This window comes from Cynoglossus semilaevis, chromosome 4, assembly GCF_000523025.1.
Source record: "Cynoglossus semilaevis isolate Cse_v1.0 chromosome 4, Cse_v1.0, whole genome shotgun sequence".
In the NCBI taxonomy this organism is placed as follows: Eukaryota; Metazoa; Chordata; class Actinopteri; order Pleuronectiformes; family Cynoglossidae; genus Cynoglossus; species Cynoglossus semilaevis.
In genome coordinates this window covers 2,473,246-2,492,651 of record NC_024310.1, presented here as the reverse complement: position 1 = coordinate 2,492,651, position 19,406 = coordinate 2,473,246, and the positions used below count along the sequence as shown (strand labels likewise).

General features: G+C 40.5%; 1 protein-coding gene across 3 annotated transcripts in view; it reads left to right on the top strand.

Annotated features, from left to right (window-relative positions):
- The window catches only part of sgsm2 (small G protein signaling modulator 2), a 46,349-nt gene that overhangs the window by 6,441 nt on the left and 20,502 nt on the right, over positions 1-19,406 (top strand). For all 3 annotated transcript variants that reach the window (XM_025054993.1, XM_025054992.1, XM_025054994.1), the window contains exons 2-3: positions 4,567-4,642; positions 16,413-16,581. In XM_025054993.1, coding sequence (XP_024910761.1) covers positions 4,567-4,642; positions 16,413-16,581 — 245 coding nt within the window. The remainder of the gene's footprint in view (positions 1-4,566; positions 4,643-16,412; positions 16,582-19,406) is intronic.

Here is a 19,406-nt window from a genome sequence, read left to right as displayed (position 1 = left end):
CCTTCAAGGTCTGCACTCGCTGCACCCTTGTCCTCATTCACCACCGTCACTAAGACGGGAATAATTGCCTCGGTAATGGCATCTCATCCTAACGCGGTTGATTAGGATGGAGCCCTGCAGCGCCCCCTTTTTTTTGCGCATGTTTCATCGTAGGCAGTTTATTCAAGGAAAACTGAAGAATCCATCTGTGATATTTATTATTATAGATTATATTTATGTATTTATTCATGATATTTGCCTGTGTAAGTCAATAACAGCAGATGTATGTTTGTGAGAATTAATGTCCTTAAGACGTTTAGACAGGGTTTGTAGAACTGATCTGATGTCAGATTTAAGTCCAACAATGAATGTGTTGCGTCTTTAAAGCTGCAGTAGATCGTCCTGTTTATGGTTTGATTTGATCTAAATGTTATTTTATAAATGTTTTATGAGCTTGGACAGACTGTGGACTGGACATCGACACATCGACAGCCGGACAATAAAACCCGTCCTCCTCTAGTGGAGGATTGTCATAAAAAATATCGAGATCTGACTTGACTTGAGCTGTCATAGACATAGATAGACATAGATAGAACATATTTAATCACCATTAATTGCATGATTGTCTTTCATTAACTAACCTGGAGTTGAAATATGTGTTTGCTTCATACGAGTATTGCAGAATGAAGGAATATTGTTTCTTAAGGTGAGGTTTTCCCAGTTTGTTTGTTTTTTTAGAATTGTTTGTGTCTATATTTAAAAAGAAAATGTTTCTGAAAAGGTGGTTCCGGTGTGTGTGACCACGTTGCATCACCAACATCACTGTTGAAGAATGTCTTTTCTGGAGCTTTCAGATTGGTATTTGACTCCTGGTTTATGTTTGTTCTACAACAACAGGAGGTGATTTCGGTCATAAATCAGTAAATTATACCTTTTGCAGTCACTGGTGTGTGGAAAAGTCAGATGACTCCCAGTCTGTGTTTATTTTTACTCTTTACTCAAACATCAAACCGTTCAGATGAACATCCTATTAGTGTCAGCCGAACCGTCCTCCGCGCTGCTGATGCACCGGCCCAGTCGCCAACGTCAGGTGAAGCGAAAAAACAAATGTGTCCTCGCGGAGCTTCTGTTGAGCTTAATGAGCTTCTCGCTGTTCCTCCCAGAAACCATTTGCCGTTCATTTCTCAGAAGTGTTTCACATTTAGCCAGCTCCACTCAGGCATTTGACAATGTTCCAACTACATCTCTGTGCTTAAGTGACACCTCCGGAACTAGTTGCTTGGGTTTTCCACCGGTTAAAAAAAAAAAAAAAAGTCGCTGATGAAATGTGTGCTCGTGTGTCTTGGTGTTGGCGTGTGTGAATGTGGTGTCTTTCTGTTTAAAGTATGGAAATGAAAACAACAAATTTCCTGAGCGTTTCCCAACAGAGTTGGGAATTGGTTGTGTGAGATAATTGTTGTTACCAATAACGATCTTCAAACGGTTCCTTTGGACCCGCGTTCCCCGTTAGAAGTGGTGAGCTAATTTTCTTTTAATTAGTTATGAGCAAAAAATGATACAAAAAACAAAGAAACATCAGAAATTTAATTTAACAGATTATTATTTTCAGTGACTCTAGAAACACGTTCTCTCCCTCCCCCCTCCCATGGCCACACCTTTACACTGAGCAACTGCGCCGCGAATCCAAGGCGACATGCTAGCACCGTCCAGAAGACTTTTTTTTTATTTGAATAGAAAACTTTCAAGGCTTTAAATGAATCTGATGTTCATGTGTTTTGGCTCTGAGTTGTCAATAATTTCAGTTTCCTCTGTTCAGGGAAACGTTGAACTGCTGCTCGGCCCGTGTCCTTGTCAGCCCGCATAATAAATCCATGATTGACCTTGTACTGGAGAAAACATCGTTATCAGTGTTCTTTAGGTCGGTCTAATTGGTCTGATTCATTGTGCCGTTTTTATCACCAGCGGGAATAACAAGGTCAGGATGTCCAGTCCGTTCTGGAATCCACTTAAGCAGGAAAATCCACCGCCGGCTTCAGAGAGTTTCATCCAGGTTTAATGTGAACAAACAGACGTTTTACAGGTTAAGAAAAAAGTGGTTGTTAAGATAAAAGTTCCACAAATAAGTGTAGATGCTTTGACGACAGAAACCACTTCAGTTCAGTGAATGGGATTCACACTAAATATTCGTCACGACAGAACTTAACTGAGGAGGAAATTCCACAGACAACATTCAAAACTATACATATATATATATTTATTTCCTGTTTAAATTTTAAAATAATTCCAAAATGTGCTTTTTTTTTTTTTTTGGTAACCAACTCAGTTTCTGCTCCATTTGAAATCCGATAGTTTTGCGATGCGTCAGAGACACATTAGACACACGGCCAATCAAAACAGATTGTTACCAACGTTCCCTGACGGCCGGTGCTAATTAACCCGCTTCATTATCACTCACAATAACCTCACCCTCACAGTCACATTACCCAGATGAAGATGTTGACCCCCGTGACCACAGCTGTTCACTACTTTACTCTGATTCACCGAGGACGGGCTGGAAACCATCAACCATCACGTTGTGTTTGGTTTGTTTTTTTAAATGTTTCTGCTGCTGTAGAAAGAAACCGACCTAAAAATCAGTTTTAGGATTTATCTGCATGGATGCTGCCATTTGTTTGTGTTTTTCTTTATCCCCTTTTTCATTCATGGGGGAGAAGTATGTGGGTGCTTTGTTTGTGTTTTTCATCCTCTTTTTCATTCATGGGGGCGAAGTATGTGGGTGAGGCGGTCAGGGATCATCCCCTTCTCTGGTGCACGGTGAGGTCATTCATGGGGGAGAAGTATGTGGGTGAGGCGGTCAGGGATCAGGTTAGTACGCACTCTGACCGTCAAACTAGAAAGATCTATAAGCTGCATTTCTATGGACTTTTACTTAGAATTGAAAACATGTTTCTCTGCAGGGATGTTGCCCTGTAATTGTATTTTCTCTTTTTTTCCCATTCTCATAGAAACAGTTGTTTCCAAGAGGAAATATGAATTTGTTTTTTTTTTGGCCCACTCTCATTCAAACGGTTGATAGTTTTTTTCTGATATCATGCTGATTCTTCAGATTTCAGAAGAACAATTTTCATGTTCTTCAACAAAAAGCAAAATGGAAGAACAATTCACAGTAGATTGTCAATGCTCTTTTTTTTTCCTTTTGTTTCCTTGTTGCAAGAAGATTGACTTTATTGGTACAAGGTCAGTCAGAGCAACAATGGAGATGGGGCAGGTGTGTGTGTGTGGGGGGGGGGCAGCTTCAGCTAGCTCATATCTATAATTATAATTCTCTTAGGAATATTGCAGCCGGTGATGCAGTGTTGGTCGTGGGAAATTCCTACATGAACACGGCGTCTTCTCCCCCGTTCATGTGTTTTATTTACAGTACTCTGTGAGGGAACGTCTGGCCTCCCCCGTACAGGTAGACACCGTGAGTGACATTTTATTTAGAGCGATATTATTGCACAAGTGAGCAATTAAATCCTTTGTGTTTATCAATTACATCCAAGCAAGGAAGAAGTGTCACACAACTCCCGCATTAATTACAGGTGACAAGTAATTCTACAGAGAGAATAATCCGAGACAAGTGAACGGCACACTAACCACCGGAGACACGATAGGAAGCCGCACACAAAATGTTTCCAGTGTGCCACCGTGTTAATTAGAAGTCAGTGGTGCAGATGTTTGGAGGAGACTGCCTCAGACTGCGTAATTGTCTCAGCCTAATCACGACTCCGGTATCAATTTTTTTTGTTTTTTTTTTATGCCCGCAAGAAAACTTTTCCTCCAACAAAAGTCGGAGAAACTTTGCCGAACAGTTCACAGAAGGACAAGGACGAGGGGAACAGCATTCCCAATCACAGCCCCGAGGTTGACGATAATAAGTGAGGAGAAATATCATTAATGATGATATCGGCCAAACGATATTATCATTTACCTTAGCGGTCAACAACCTTTTTTGCGCCACAGACTGGAGGATTTTTCATGGACTTTCAGGCCTTTAAGGTGTGGTGGATGAATACGACCGGAGTAAAAACCGGTATTTTCAAAATATAATAATAAAAGCCACTTTGTATCCAAGCAGCGTCCTCGTAAAAACACACTTGTCTGTTAATACAGAACGCTTGCTCTCCAAGTGGCGAAGCAGTTTTGAAGGCTTCATCGCCTCATTAACAACAAAACCTGTCACAGTAAATCCATTTTTCAAGTAGAACTCCTGGAATTGTCTGTTAAATGCAGCTTTTGAAGACGTAGAGTCTTTTACTCTGCGCAAAGAAGACGTTTATTTCTTTGTGAACGAGTCAAGCGTCTTGACGTGTATCAAGTGTGAGTCATAGACTGTTTTATTTTCAAAATAAAACACCGTTCAGCATCAGATAATAAATGAAGTTCTTTCTATACGACCCGGTACCTATTGACCTACGGACTGATGCCGGTCCGCGGCCCGGGGTTTGGGGGACCATTGATTTAGATCACATTACGTTGTCTGGTGATAAAGGTGATGACTCCAGTTGCAGCGGCTGTCACTCACTCTGACTCTTTCATGCGCAGGTGAAGCAGATTATGGAGGAAGCTGTGACTAAGAAATTTGTCCATGAAGACAGCAGCCACATCATTGCTCTGTGCAGTAAGTACGCTTCTCTTCCTCTCTGTATACACACACACACAGACACACACACATCCACTTGATTCTTGTAGCAGATGAGTGTGCGGCACATCCATCCAAGGACGTCTCTTGATGTCACTACCTGTTACGATGCTGTGGCATCAATGGAAAGTTAATAATCACAGTACAGCTAATGGAAACCAATTGGTGTGTGTGTGTGATTGTGTGTGTGTGTGTGTGTGCGTGCACTTGTTTGTCTCCTGTCCTTATGCTTCAGCTGAGTCACAGCCTCCGTGCTGCCGCTGCTGTTGCTGCGATGCGATCTGAATTTATCTGTCACCACTGATGAACTGAATGACCAGTGGAAAATCCTGTCGTCTGTCGTGTGACATCACAGGCCGTCAGTTCTGAAAAACTGCGGGGAAGCCTCTTAGTCACATTTGTAATATGCAGAAATCCAGGCTCCTTTCTTCTTCTCTCCTCGGTCTACTGATCCACACACCAACAGTTCAGCTTCATCAGAGACCCCCCCCCCCAACAAAAATGTAGAAACGTTCGTCGGCTCTGACCTTTAAGAAACGTACGTCATCTTTACCTTACCCCTCTGAGGGGCAGCAGTAGAAGATGGAAAAGTGCATTTGTAGAAAATAATGGTTTCTTCCTATAGTGTCGGATTATAGGATTAGGATTAGGTTAATTGTTCGCTCTAAATTCACCGTAGGATTGAATGTGTAAATGATTGTCTCGTTGTACGTTGTCCTCGCTGAGCGACTGAGTCGCAGCCCTGAGGAAGATGAGGTGGTAGAAGATAAAGATATACAGGAATAAATGAATGGATTTTTACATTTAGTTAATTTTCTTTTTTATATGTCAGTATTTAGATTTAGAATTTATATTTAAATTAAAAATATATACCTTTTTTTTTAGTTCTGCTCAGGCAGTGTGTGAGTATCTGAGGCCAAACTCAGGCTGGTTTGATGGATTTCTGCTGCGTTTTTTTTTCTCCACCAGGAGTTTTTATTTAGTTCTGTTTGCAGAGGATTACTATTGAGTGGAGAAGAGCATCGATTTCCACGAGAGCGAGAGTTAAAAAGCAATAGTTGCTGTTGTGTGACACACTGATAAAGACGGTGCTGTAAAATTAATCAAATCCCAGGTTGAGATCAGGCCTCTGTGATTGGTCAGATCAGCTGATTCACATCCTGATGAAAAAGCTGTTATTAACTGCTCAATAATAATGACAGAAGTGCTTCGTTGCCTCAGGCTCAACCTCCGGCTCCTCAGTTCTATCTTTAACGTGTACTTCTTTTAGCTGGGGTTTTTATTCAATAAGTAAAAGTTTACTCTGATCTTTATTCAGACTCTGATTCCTGTTTTTTTACAAACCCACGCAGTCACAGCCCGGGTTCCCAGAGCTGCTCAGTAGTGTGGTTGGAAAACGAAAATGAAAAATAATAATGTGATCTTTTTCATTTTTTACATTTTTTTTCCAGGCTTCTTTTATTTTGAAAGTCGGAGACTCTTCCTCTGTCCTCTTTGTCTTTTCTCCTTTTAAAATAAGCTCTCCAAAGGCTTTTATTTTAGCATAATGTAAATGTGCTTTTTTTTTTTTTGGTTCCAGTCCACGGGCCTCTGATTTAGACATGTCGTAGTTGTAGTTGTTGATATATTTCATGCTGAAGGAAAACCTACTTGTGAGGTTTCTCATCTCTGTCGTCTGTTGTTGGTCTGTTGGTGTGGGTCGTTATGGGTTGGGTCATTTTTGAGTCTCCTGATTGGACGTGCAGCGTGCATCATTTGATGATTGTCAGACGTCTCTTAATCCGTCCATGTCCAGGCGACAGACGTAGCTGCGACTCCTCGCTGAGTCACGACTGGTCTCTATAATAACAGACAGTTTGGGTTTTTTTTAGGTTTTACTGAGTAATATTTGGATCATGATGTGGAGGGGAAAAAAAAATCGACTTGTTTGAAGTCACGTCTGCTGTTAATGAAGCTGCCACGCCGGGCGGGTGAAGCTGACCGCGGCGTCCCTGTAACGCCGGCACATAATTAGCCCGTTGAACCCGGTGACTCTGGGGAGAGGTGAAAAGTAAAAGATCGTGTGCTAATGATAAGCAGTGATGTCAGGGATGAGTCACTGGACGACGCCGTCTCTTCACCGCCGTGTTTTCCCTCCTAAAACCCACTAATTCTGCTGCATCTGCTGACGAAGGCCATTCTGAATCCAATGTTTTACTCCTGATAATCCAGTACCACGGCAGGGTGTGTGCATTTGTTTGGGAAAAAAAATGTATATTTTAGGCCTTGTCATTGTTTTCATACGACGGATGAATCTCTCACATCAATTAGAGTCAAGAAAAGATTTTAACTGAGGGAGAAGAGATAAAAGAGGAGATAATTAATCCTGGTCACTAGGGGCACTGTTAGATTAACTCGGAAAGTAGGGAGGAGTGCAACACAGGAAAGGGAAAGATGAGTGCGTAAGGAGGGAGAGGATGGCCTGAAGCCGCTAATGGGCTCATTAGAAAACTCTCAGTCATGTAATGACCTGCCACAGATTAGAAACGTACTGCAGACACATGGGCGGACAGAAATAGAGCCTGGGAGAAAGAGAACCAGGGCCAAAAGGGGAAAAAGGAGATATGTGTGTGTGAATTTTTTTATAATGAAAGAGTTTCAACACTTTTCTTTCCCTCTACGTTAATTTGACTGAAAAACCTTTTGTTAAGAAAATGTTATCAGATTAAATTTAGGAATGTGAATAATCCGCTGCTGATCAGAACAATGGAATTAATGCTGCCTCGTATTATTCATTATTGCTGATCTGATAAATTATACATTTATTAACCCAGACTCTCTGGTGACGTCCAGTGATGGTTTGTAATGCTTAACGAAGAAAAATGTTTTTTTTTTTTGCTTTAACTGATGGATGAATCCAGAAGAACGCCGTGATGAATTCCGACTGTAAAAGATCGGCGTCGTGATTCCTCTGACCTTTTGGATTTCAGGCAGGAGTTGTTGGAAAAGTTCATACATTCATCTCTTGACATTTTATCCTGTTAGGGGACCGGAGGGATGGGGGGGTCAGCTGGAGCCCATCCCAACTGACACTGGGTCATCTGTCTGACTCGGGAAACAGACTGGTGATATTTTTTGCAGTGAGGCAACGGCACAAAACTGAAACGTTACATCAGAGAAGCGTTGATTCAACTGACGACTTAAACCATAAAGATATAAATACTTTTTTAAAAAATATTGTTTAAAAATGTGTCCTTTTCTCAAAACCTGTGAAAACCTCCAGTCTTTGGTCTTGAGAACAGAACGTAAACTTGCTCACTCACTTCCTAATTAGGCAGCTCTTGGTCGCTCTCTGCAGGTGGAAAGTACTTGATTTTATATGCAGCAGTTTTTGTTTTTTTTTCTTCCCTGATTTCTGACATTTTGCAGATCGTAGCAGCCAAAACTGTGATTAGAATTCGATTAATTGTGCAGCTCTAGGGTGAACGGTTAAAAGATAAAAGAAGAAGAAAAGTTTGTAGCGATGAGGGTGGGAGAGAAGACAAAGCAGAGACGACGACAGAGATAAATAGAGGGAAGAGCAAACGGAGGGAATGGTCCGGAAGTGCTGGTCGGAAAACAGCGGCTAATCAGTTTTCTTAGTCTTCAGGCCTGGAGTGCGGTTTGGTCTGCTGGTCACAGGCAGGACATTTACACTCCGTGTCCCACACATAAATCATGTCACACGGCTGAATGAGCAGACACTGTCAACATTTTAGCTGCGAGGAAGTTCTGCTCGTCCACACTCTGCCCTGCACCTCCCTCTCTCTCTCTCCATCTATCTCTCTCTATCCCTCTGGTCTAATAGTCAGAACATTAACACACATTTATATATTATTATTATTATTATTATTATTATTTTAAACGGCCTGTACATACATCCAAACTCCAGACTCTTCCTTTTATTTCCACCTCTCCGTCCACACACTAACCTTTTCCTCGTTGTTATTATTTTACCTTTTCTCTCCGTCCTTGATCCGTGTAAAACCGATCTCCCTTCTTTTCGGGAAACTATTAGAAAAGTTTTACTCCGTAATGAAACGGGAAGAGTGACATTCAGGTTGTGTGTTTGTTGTCAGGTTGTGTTTGTTGAGCTAAGTGGCAAACAAATGGCACCGTCACGCTCCTCTGCTCTCTGCATCCTTACGCTGGAGCGCTGGTGTTTGGCACATGGTCTCAGTTCCTGCAGCTCTGTCTTTTGATGCTTGTACAAACACGGCGGCCGAGTCAACTGTCTCCACGTGCTTTGATGCAATTAGCCAGCAGCGTGTGAAGCAGAAAGCTTTGTAGCTCTTTTTTTTTTTTTTTTTTTTTTTTGTGTGTGTATATATGTATATGTATGTATGTATATATGTATATGTATGTATATGTATGTATGTATATATGTATGTATATATGTATATATGTATATTTATGTATATATATGTATGTATGTATATATGTGTATATATATAAGTATGTATGTTTATACATATAGGTATATATATATAAATATATGTATATATATGTATGTACGTATATATATATGTATGTATGTATATATATATATAATTGACGCTTGTTGTATCGCAGTTCGGCAGTCATGTCCTCAGTTCATCGCAGGTTTTTAATATGTTAAATGTATTCTTGAATTGCGTATTTTGGGTTTTTATCGTGGGTTTTTGCTATATATAAAAAATAATTTCCAATATTTTCATTCTTTTTGTGAGAAAATAAGCATTTTGTAGCCAAAGAAGAAAAAAACTGTAAAAAAAAAAGAAATTTTGATTTTTTTTTTATCTTCTTATGGTTGTGGCGTCAACACACAGTGACTGGAAACGTTTGTTTACACAGAGCGACAAGACGTTCATTTCAGGTTCACCTGTTGTGTGGAGAAAATACCCAGCTCCATCATCCTGACGTGTTCTGTTCAGTCACGCTGCCTGCCTCCAGAGCTCCGGCTGAGCACAGACAGCGTTTCCTGGAACATGTCTTAGATGACAGATGAGAACAGAACATCTCATTCCAGCAGACAGACACCGTTCCCCCGGTGCCACTATTCTACTGATAATATGTGATCCTGCGTTTGCTGGAGGAACTTTCCGTGTGTTCCCCCTTCTGTTGGCTGCTTCTCTACGCAGCCAAGGCTCTGGCTTTAATTAGAGGACGTGATGCTCGGCAGGCTGGCACCAGGAGTGAGGACTGAGCAGAGAGTGTGCGTCAGGCTGCAGGGTGAAGAGTCAAAGCCTCAGAATGGGTTCTGAAAAAAAGCAGCACCTCCTCTCATGTCTCCCCTGTGAATTTGAATCCATCCTCCTCCCTCTGTGGTCGGTTTTCCTTCAATGCTGGCAGCGATTAGCGACCTCCGCCACGCCTACGCAAACAAAATGGATTTTCTTCCTCTTCCACAGTGGGTGGGAAAACAGATAAAACAGTGAGGGGAGGAAGAAGAAGGAAAAAAAAGAGGAAAGATTCCTCTAACCTGGCCTGGTATGTAGATGAGTTTCACCCATTTACACCTCTGTTTGTTCACATCACACGGTAGCTATTCTCATCTGTGAGAAGTTTCTTGCTCTGGAACACGATGGCATGAAAACTGTAGGAGGAAAGTCGTCCTTTTAGCCGAGGATTGTGGGGAAGCGCTTTATGGAGTTGGGCTACAACCAGAAATCGTGAGCACTGATGGGAGAAAATAGAGTCTGTCAGCCGCGCGGGTCGATACAGACTGATGCACGACAATCTGAGATTCAGCTGCGTGATACGTACACACACACAGCAAATACACGAAATTCACTCTGCAGTAACTCGTGAAACGTGAAACTCTTTTTGTTTCAGGAGCCACAATCATATATAAATATCATTAACTCCATGTTTGTCCCCGTTTGTTTTTATGCAAAAAGAATTAAATATTCATATTTAATGAAATATAATTTGAAAACACATCAGGGACATGAAATGTTTGTGCAATTTATTTTACTTTTTACTTTAAGCTGGACGAATTGAACGCCTTAGCGGGATGATTTTGGTTCGCGGCCCTTATGTTTGACACCCCTGTTTTAGACCATGATGCAAATTTGTGTATTTGTCAATGGCTTCATAGACTCAAAACTTCCATGAGTGCAGTGAGACGTTGAAAGGTATTTGTGTATATAAGTATTGATGGATGCATCCACGTTTAGGACTGGATTTTAGTGTGAGAGAAGTTGTTTTGTCTGGATTCTGTCGTCTTCTTTGGATGATTCAATGATTCAATATTTACTTGACAAACTTCAATTAGGTTTGTATTTAATTTGTAAACAGATAAGCCGTGCGTTTGTTCTCTTTTCAGTTTCGTGAACTACGTTTGTATTCGTGCAAATGACGCTCCGGGGAATTGGCTTTCTCTCTGAAAATATTTGGAAAATTCTCAGTGAAAATTGTAATATTTATGCAGTATGAAAAACAATTTGTGACACGAAGAATTTTCAAAACATTTTTCAGAATATTGGTCAACGTTTGATCAGAGATCAAACCTGGGAGGCTGTCGTCAGCGTCTTGAATTTTCAACTTCCATGTTTTGTTTTTCCTCCTTCTTCTTGCCTAAATCCACCCAGTGTGTCCTGTTTCAGTGGCAGCTTCCTGCAGAGGGTGTGGGCACGCAGCCGAGGCTCGTGTCCTCAGTCGACCCCGTAGACACTATAACTTAACCGAATTGAGAGGGTCTTGTCTATGTTGCCTAGCAACAGAGTTGTTTCTATGGTTCAGTATGTAAAAAAAAACAAAAAAGAAATATTAGAAGAGACATTTTTAACATGTGTTCATGGCATTTTTTAAACATTATTAGAGCGTAAAGAAATATTTTTATCAACCCGTCTTGCAAATTTGGCCTTGGGATAATTATCTTCGACTCAAAAGGAATGATATGTTCATTCATATCCGTCCCTTCATCCTCTTTTTCTCTTTCCTCTTCAAAGTTCTGTATTTTTCCCCAACATAAACCACTGACTCATTTTCCAGTCATTTTATTTTTAAGTGGATTTGCGTTAAGAACGCTGATGTGTTTTATCCTGTTCCGCCTCTTTGTGTGAGAGCTTTCAAGTGTCCTGGTTCAGAAGTTGATTTGTGTGCATTAGAATGGAGACACGTGCTCAGTATTAGCCGCAGTTAATACTTTTCTCAGGAAGCTGTGAATGCAGTATCACTGTAACCAATTAAAGGAGCGTGTTTACACACAGCTGCAGCTCCCGCCTGGAGACGTCTGCCGTAGATGAAGCGTCCTCCTTAGAAAACTGATATCATTTTGTCTACACCGTCTACACAGCTGCCTAATCAGTCCCAACTGTTTGTGACAATGGCCAGGATTAGAGCTTCTCTCCACACACACACACACACACACACAATGAACACATCTGTCTTCACAGAGAAACGGCACGACTGATGTCAGTCACCTGCAGCTGTGGCGTGACTGAGGCTCCGCCTCCATCTGACGTCTGAGCCTAACTCTCAGTTACCAACAGAGTTAGACACACAGCCTCAGTTTGACTTTCAAAACAGTATGAAATTTGAGCAAACACTGGGGAGACGGGAAGTTTTTGGTACTTTTGGGTTTTCATTTTAATAAGTAAGATGTTTCTCAGGTCACATGATGAAGACAGTGGTCAGTCCTCTAGCCTTGAGGTCAGAAAGGTCACAGTAAACAGTTCGATCTCTATACATGTCTATCTATCCATCTGTCCATCTGTCCATCTGTCCATCCATCCATCCATCCATTCATTCATCCATCCATCCATCCATCCATCCATCCATGCTCTGTCTCTATGTTCAGTCCTGTTATACTCTGGTGACTGTCCACAGTTTATCTGGACCTCACCCAAACATGATGGATAATTTTAATTATTAATGCTAAATAGATCGTGCGTAAAAATGTGAAGGTTGTTTGTCTCTTCGTCTCCGATGCATAATTTAAACGCTAGTAGCAGTCGTTTAGGGAAGAAGTGGTCATTTCATCTAGATACAAAAAAAAAAAAACCCCAGCTGTGATCAAACAATTAGCTGGACGAGACAGGAAAAAAAAACCCTGAAATCGTCTTTGTTTATCTTCCCTTTGTTTGACTTTGTGCATAAACACACAGAACCCAAACTTTGTTAAATCCTGTCTTTATCCCATAGATTAGCACTGGGATCTTGAACCGCCCACACGTCCTGGCTTCTCCTTCAGTCCACATCTCTGAGCCATAGATGCAGAAACTTGGGCTCAAGATAAATGTTTTAAATACTGGCTCCTTTTCCCAATGGAAACCAATACCAAATGCAGATTGGTCTCCGTGCCAACCTGCCTGACCCTTCGATTTAGATTTCCCTTCCGTTTTCCTACTCGCCTCCAACCAAGCCACGTAGGAGGGATTGCATAAATTGCATATTTGGAGTTTTAGAAATAAATAAAATCATTCAACTTTTTTTTTTTTTTGCCACCTGTTTTTTTCCCTTTTTAGTCAGAAGTGTCTGAATGTCAATAATGTAGAAAAGACAATATATATACCTCACATTTCTTTCTCTTTAACACCAAGGCTAACATGCTAGGCTAGTTGTCTTTGAGTATATTTTTTAGATTTAAGACTTTCTTGTTTGTGTCAAAAATGTTATTCCTTACTCACTTGGAAATTCTGACTGCTACTCTCTTTTATCTCTGGAATTTTTTTATTCGTATATTTCTTTTGTCTAGATAATATTTGGTAGACTTGATGTTGTAGATGATTAGATAATATTTGGTAGACTTGATGTTGATGTTGATGCTGCAGTGTGATTGGTTGAAACTAAATCAAACATGACATCATCTAGCTGATATTTAATTTTTAATTTTAAATCTACTGTAACATACAGAGCATTTTTCCAGCTGCTGCCTGGACCTCAGCTTCTCAGCACGTTCATCACTTCAGAACAACAGCTCATAAAAAGAGCAACAACAGAACAACTATTACGCCTTCGTGTTTTTTTTTTTTTTGTTTTTTTTCCCACTCCACAGAGAATAATGTGATTCATCTAAATGGTCGTCCACTCAGTGAAAGCATACAGAGTGACTGTTCACAGCGGGGAACAGGCCTTGTGCCCAGAAACTGTAAAAATATCCTCAGTGGTGACTAAAACCTGTGAACGCAGGTCCATTTGCATGAATGTGTTTATTTTTAAATCTGCTCGTTTTTAGCCTCTACATAGATCTTTGGAAATATGAAACATGATAAGGGTTGGTCCTGATGGTGGCCCTGTTGCTTTTATGTTCAGACCCGAAAAGCTCATTATGGCAATTGTTAATGCAGCAATTACAGGCGGAGGGGCGGGGGCCGTTAATGGATCCCAGCCTCCATTTCTTCCTAATTTTCTACATTATCATCCATGCATTTTTAATGGCGCCCTCATGTGTTTCTGCCATTTCTGTCCCGACTGTGAGACCAATTACCTCTGTTTTTGCACTTTGCAACCCCCCTCCCCACAGACACCCCCTCATCCTAAGTGCTTTCTCAATTTATTTATTTATTTTTAAAACTATGAAAGCTACTTTCACACAAATTGTGTATGCAGAGAGAATAACCTGTCATTTAAACACGTCACATTGAAGAGTGACAAACACGACTCTCTGGTTTGAACATATTCTATATTTATATACACTCCATGGTCACTTTAGAGCAGGGTTGTCAAACATAAGGTACGTGGCCCGAAAACGGCCTGCTTGGGCTATCAATTCGGTCCGCTTGATGAATTTTGAAAAAAAAAAAAAAATTAACACAAACACTTTTTTATTCTTTAAAAATGTTTTTGTAAAATTATTTTTCAATTTCTATTCCGGAAATGTTTTTGTAAAATTATTTTTCATTAAATTATTATTGTTTTTGTAAAATTATTTTTCATTAAATATGAAGATTGTTTTTACATAATCCCTAACCTGCATAGTATTAGGCTGTGGAGGGGGTTGTTTTATAGTAACAAAACACACAGTTCTGTCTTTGTTCCATTGTGTTTTATTGCGTTGCATTGAATTTTAGGAGTTCCTCTAGGTATAGGTAATTTTTATTGAATTATAAAACTTGTAATTGCGTGTGTTTTCTGTGTCGGCCTTTCTGCTGCAGAAAGTCAATTTCCCAGCACGGGGATCATTAAAGTTTTATGATGTCATCTCTCTCTGTAATGATCAGACAACACGAGCGCGCTCTGTGAAAAAGGACACAATTAGGGAGCAGATATCTGCGGGTTACAACCTGCAACCATCTAAATATTTAAAGAAGTTTGCACCTCACTCGAGGAAAAACAACACATTTAGAGTTTAGACAATGACGGAGCTTATTTGATAATTGACAATCAGTCAAACCACAAGAGCAGAACAGGGAGGAACGCCTTGACTGATGGACGACTCTGTCTGTACACAGCACTGTTGGCCAAAGCTGGAGGACGCCTGAGCTCTGTGTGCCGTCCATTGATTTCATTACACACACAATTACACATTTCGTACTGCACTCCGAGCAGCCATGCTGTGGCCCACACAAAAATATCTGTCATTTTCTTTTTCAATTTTCAAACAGCCATATATTTCTAGCAGGAACAGCGAGCGATAACCGCTTCACGGTCTCTGGGTTTCTCTGTCCACAATCACACGCCGCTTTGGAGTTTTATTTTATTTTTTAACGTTGTGAATAGTGATGTCGGATAATATCGGCCAGATACAGATATCGGTCCAATATTGGCATGTTATGTAATGTCTGTAATTATTACAGACATATGGGTTTTGCTAAATTATGTGTGCCATAAAAATAGTTTTGGGGATAAACGGCTGTAAATTAAAGTGAAGGTCACTAGATGGCAGCATTGCATCTCATTTAATTAATCTCATACAGCACAGATAAATAAATATTACTAGGCCTATATGAGTATCGGTTGATATCGGAATCGGAAAGTAAGTGTTTCGACAATATCGGCATATCAGTGATCTGCAGTTTTGTTTTTCTTTTTTCAATTTTCATACTTGAACTCCTGGCCCTCTGGTCAGATAATGACCAGTTCTACTCCTTTACTATAGAACCTACCTGACTGTAATAACAATAATTTTCTGCTCTGATTGATCAAATTCAACCAATTGCTGACGGGCTTTTGTTCCTTCAGAGTTTCCCAGCCGGAGCGTTATCACGTGGGAGTCCAGATACAGACACGTTGTTCTGAGCCGCCCTCACATTTGTAGTGGGTATTGTTATGTGTGAAGGCTGTTGTGCTGGTCCTCCTTCTGTACAGCGCTTCACCTGACCTTCTCTGGGTTACTTACTCTGAGTGTGTACAGAATGTGTGTTTTTCTGTGCCGCCTTCAGAAGTGTTGAGCTTGTTGTTGAACATTTGGCTTTTCTGCTGGTTTTTCAACAAAGACAACATGTCCCTCGTTTTTGCTACATTACAAAATGAATTTCATTTGTTACGCCTGAAGACATTCAAGTCGAGAGATGTATATATTAGGGGGAAAAACGCCTCTACGTGAAAGTGAAATTCACTAGATGGCAGCATTGCAGCTCATTTAATTAATCTCATACTCATACAGTGGTTTGTACAGATAAATAATTAAATATTACCAGCCTGTTATTGGTAACAGTTGATGTTATAACTAGGGATGTAACGATACGCTCAACTCAATGATTCAACATCATGGCCAACAATAATCCTATCTACAGAAGGGGGCGCTGGGGCTTTGTGATGTGACGTTTTAGTTTGTATCTGATCATTACTCTCTCTCTCTCTGCAGCTGCCATCGAGGCCTGTCTGGGTCATCTGCTGAAGAGACGTGCAGCTGGTTTTCTACGCAGCGACAAGATCGCCGCACTCTTCATTAAAGTCGGCAAAGCCTCCGACATCGCTGGTGAAGTTTGCCGAAAAGTGCAAGAACAACTCCAGCAGCAGGCGGATCTGACCAGGTTGGTTTTTTTTTTTACTTAATTCTCTGTGAGCACATCAGTGTTGTGTTCAACTAAACAGGCACAGGTTCCAAGAAAATTCATTACATAGACTTTTTGTGACTTTTTATGTCAGAACTCCCAAAAAAGAAATGTTGGGAAACGGTTACTTTAAGAGTTTTGATCCATGATTTTATGACTAAAGTGTTGCTCCAAGAGAACATTCTTGACCCTGCATTTAGAATTAATTTACCCTTAATTGAATGTTTTAATTAGAAAGGATGAAACTTCATTACAGCCCTCATTGTCGTGGTTGATATGAAGACGGCAGTTTTAATTAAGCACAAAGTCACAGACAAGATTGCATTTACGTTCAGTTCTGGGTTGGACTCTGGACTCAGGACTGGGTTTTTTCAGGTCTTTTAAAACTTTTCCAGTCCCTGCGATACAATGATGTTCCATCTCCAAGCTCTGGTTGGAGATGGAACAAGTCAGTGCTATAAATCAGTGCATTTTAAAGACAAAGAAAAAAACGGTCCATTTAATCAGACATGATTGATTTTGATTGGCTAATAAGCATCAGTGATGAAGAAGACAGTATAGGTTACGCAACGTGAATATCTTTTCTTTTTCTTTTCTTTTACCTTGACTTTACTTACTTATTTTACATCAACTAATCACATTTATGCCTTTTTATTGCTGGTTATTACATTTTATGTCGACTAATCGCATTTATGCCTTTTTATTGCTGGTTATTTTTCAGCCATTTTAGTACTTTTGTTTATTCAGACATCAATGCTTTATTGACTGAACAGTTACACACATTTGTGTGTGTGTGTGTGTGTGTGTGTTTCTCGTGCTGCCACTGAAACACTTTTTTGGTTGTTGAGTGTTTGCCAAAGCTGAGCAGTCTGTGTACACAGTGTGATAAGCCTCTGGGCCATGCATATGTATTTCACTGTGTGTGCGTGTGTGTGTTTGTGTGTGTGTCATGACACACACACACCTTCAGGCACTTAGCTACAAACCCAGCTGTTTCAAAGTCCATTAATCGTCCATTAGGGCCAGAACCACAGCACTGCTAATACACCGGTTCAGATATGGAGGAGGAGGAGGAGAAACCTTTGAGCCTCCCAAAACCAAGTGCACACACTGACACACACACACACGTCTGTATAAATGATTAACAAAAGAAACACAGACCCAGAACATGATGGTTCTCGCCGCCGCTCCGTGTGATGTAAATCAGCCTGGATCAGAGTGTTGGGGTCCACTGGGCGCTCAGCTCCGTGTCAGCTGAGCCGTCTTTGGCTCGTCTGTCACATCTCATTGGCCTTTATTTCCCCAGACACACAGCACACAGCATAACAGCCCATTATTGTTGTTATTGTGTGTGTGTGTGTGTGTTTATTCACCAGAATGCATAATTGCCCTCATGCACACACACACACACACCACCGTTCTCCTCCTACTGTCATTCCATCTCAGGACTCCAGCTCTCATTTACCGCGGTTGTCATGGCAACGCTGTGTGTGCCACCGGCAGTAAAGAAGCAGAGAGCATGATGGGAAACGAGAAACTGAGGGGGGAAAAAGGAAGTGACACTAGTCGGTCTCAGTGATATTATAAATAGAAGTCACTGCAGCGGTGTTGAACTGGGAGTGTGTGTGTGTGTGTGTGTCATTAGAGACGTTAGACCAGGTATCAGCAAACTAGGGCCCGAGGACCATATGCGGCCCGTTTGACTTTTTAATCCGGCCCGCCAAACGTGTTCAAAATAATGTTATTTATTTCTATTATCATTATACTTCTGCCCTTTTCCCTGCAATGCTCGCATTTCTCCATAGATGGCGCAGATGACTCAGTATGTTTTTGTCTATTGTTAAGTCTTACGTTTTACTTTTTTTTTTAAACCGAACCTGAATTGAATTTTAGGACTCATTGTGGCCCACGAGTCAAAGGTTTGCCCGCCCCTGTGTTAGACGTTGGAGTAATGAACAAAATATTTTAATTTTTAATTAAAAATGCACCATCAACATATATATATATATATATATATATATATATACTATATATATACTATATATATAATAGTGAACCTATAATAAAACAAAGTAGTAGTAAATAAAAAAATACATTTTATGATAAATCATGTGAAGACAGGCATCTCCAACAACTTTGAAAACTCAGTATGTTTTTGTCTATGTTTAAGTCTTACATTCAGTTTTTTTTAAACCGAACCTGAATTGAATCCTGTATTTCTTTTTAACTCCCAGCTCCGTCTGATTTTTATTTTTTTTCAACCAAAGGAGCTCACCGTCAGTCCTTCCATGATGTCAAGTTCCTTCCCAGTCTTGGAACAAATAGTCTCTAAACTAAGTATACAGTACATGAAAGCCTTTTCTGCGGCTCGTGTTTTTTTTTTTTTTCTTCTTTTCACTGCAGTAGCACGGTGTCATGATGAACTGGTTCAATCCCTTTGAAATGTTGTGTTCCAGCTCCTCTAACTCCTGCAGAGCTCCATGACTGAAACTGATCATTAAAATCAGTGTGTGGGAGGAGGGGAGGGGAGGGGAGGGGAGAGGAGGGGAGGGGGAGATGTAGAGGGTGTCTGAGAACAAAATGTACATTTACTCTCACCTGAGTACTGACGTATACTCCTCACAGAATTACTATTGAAGCATAACACCTATACATGAGTCACTCTAGCACAACAGCCACATGACTGTAGTTCTGTCAAGGTTCTTTTTTTTTTCATCCAGCCAAGGTTTTAAGGTCAGTTCTATTTAAACTGACCACAGATATCCATATATATATAAATATATATAGATAAATATATATATATG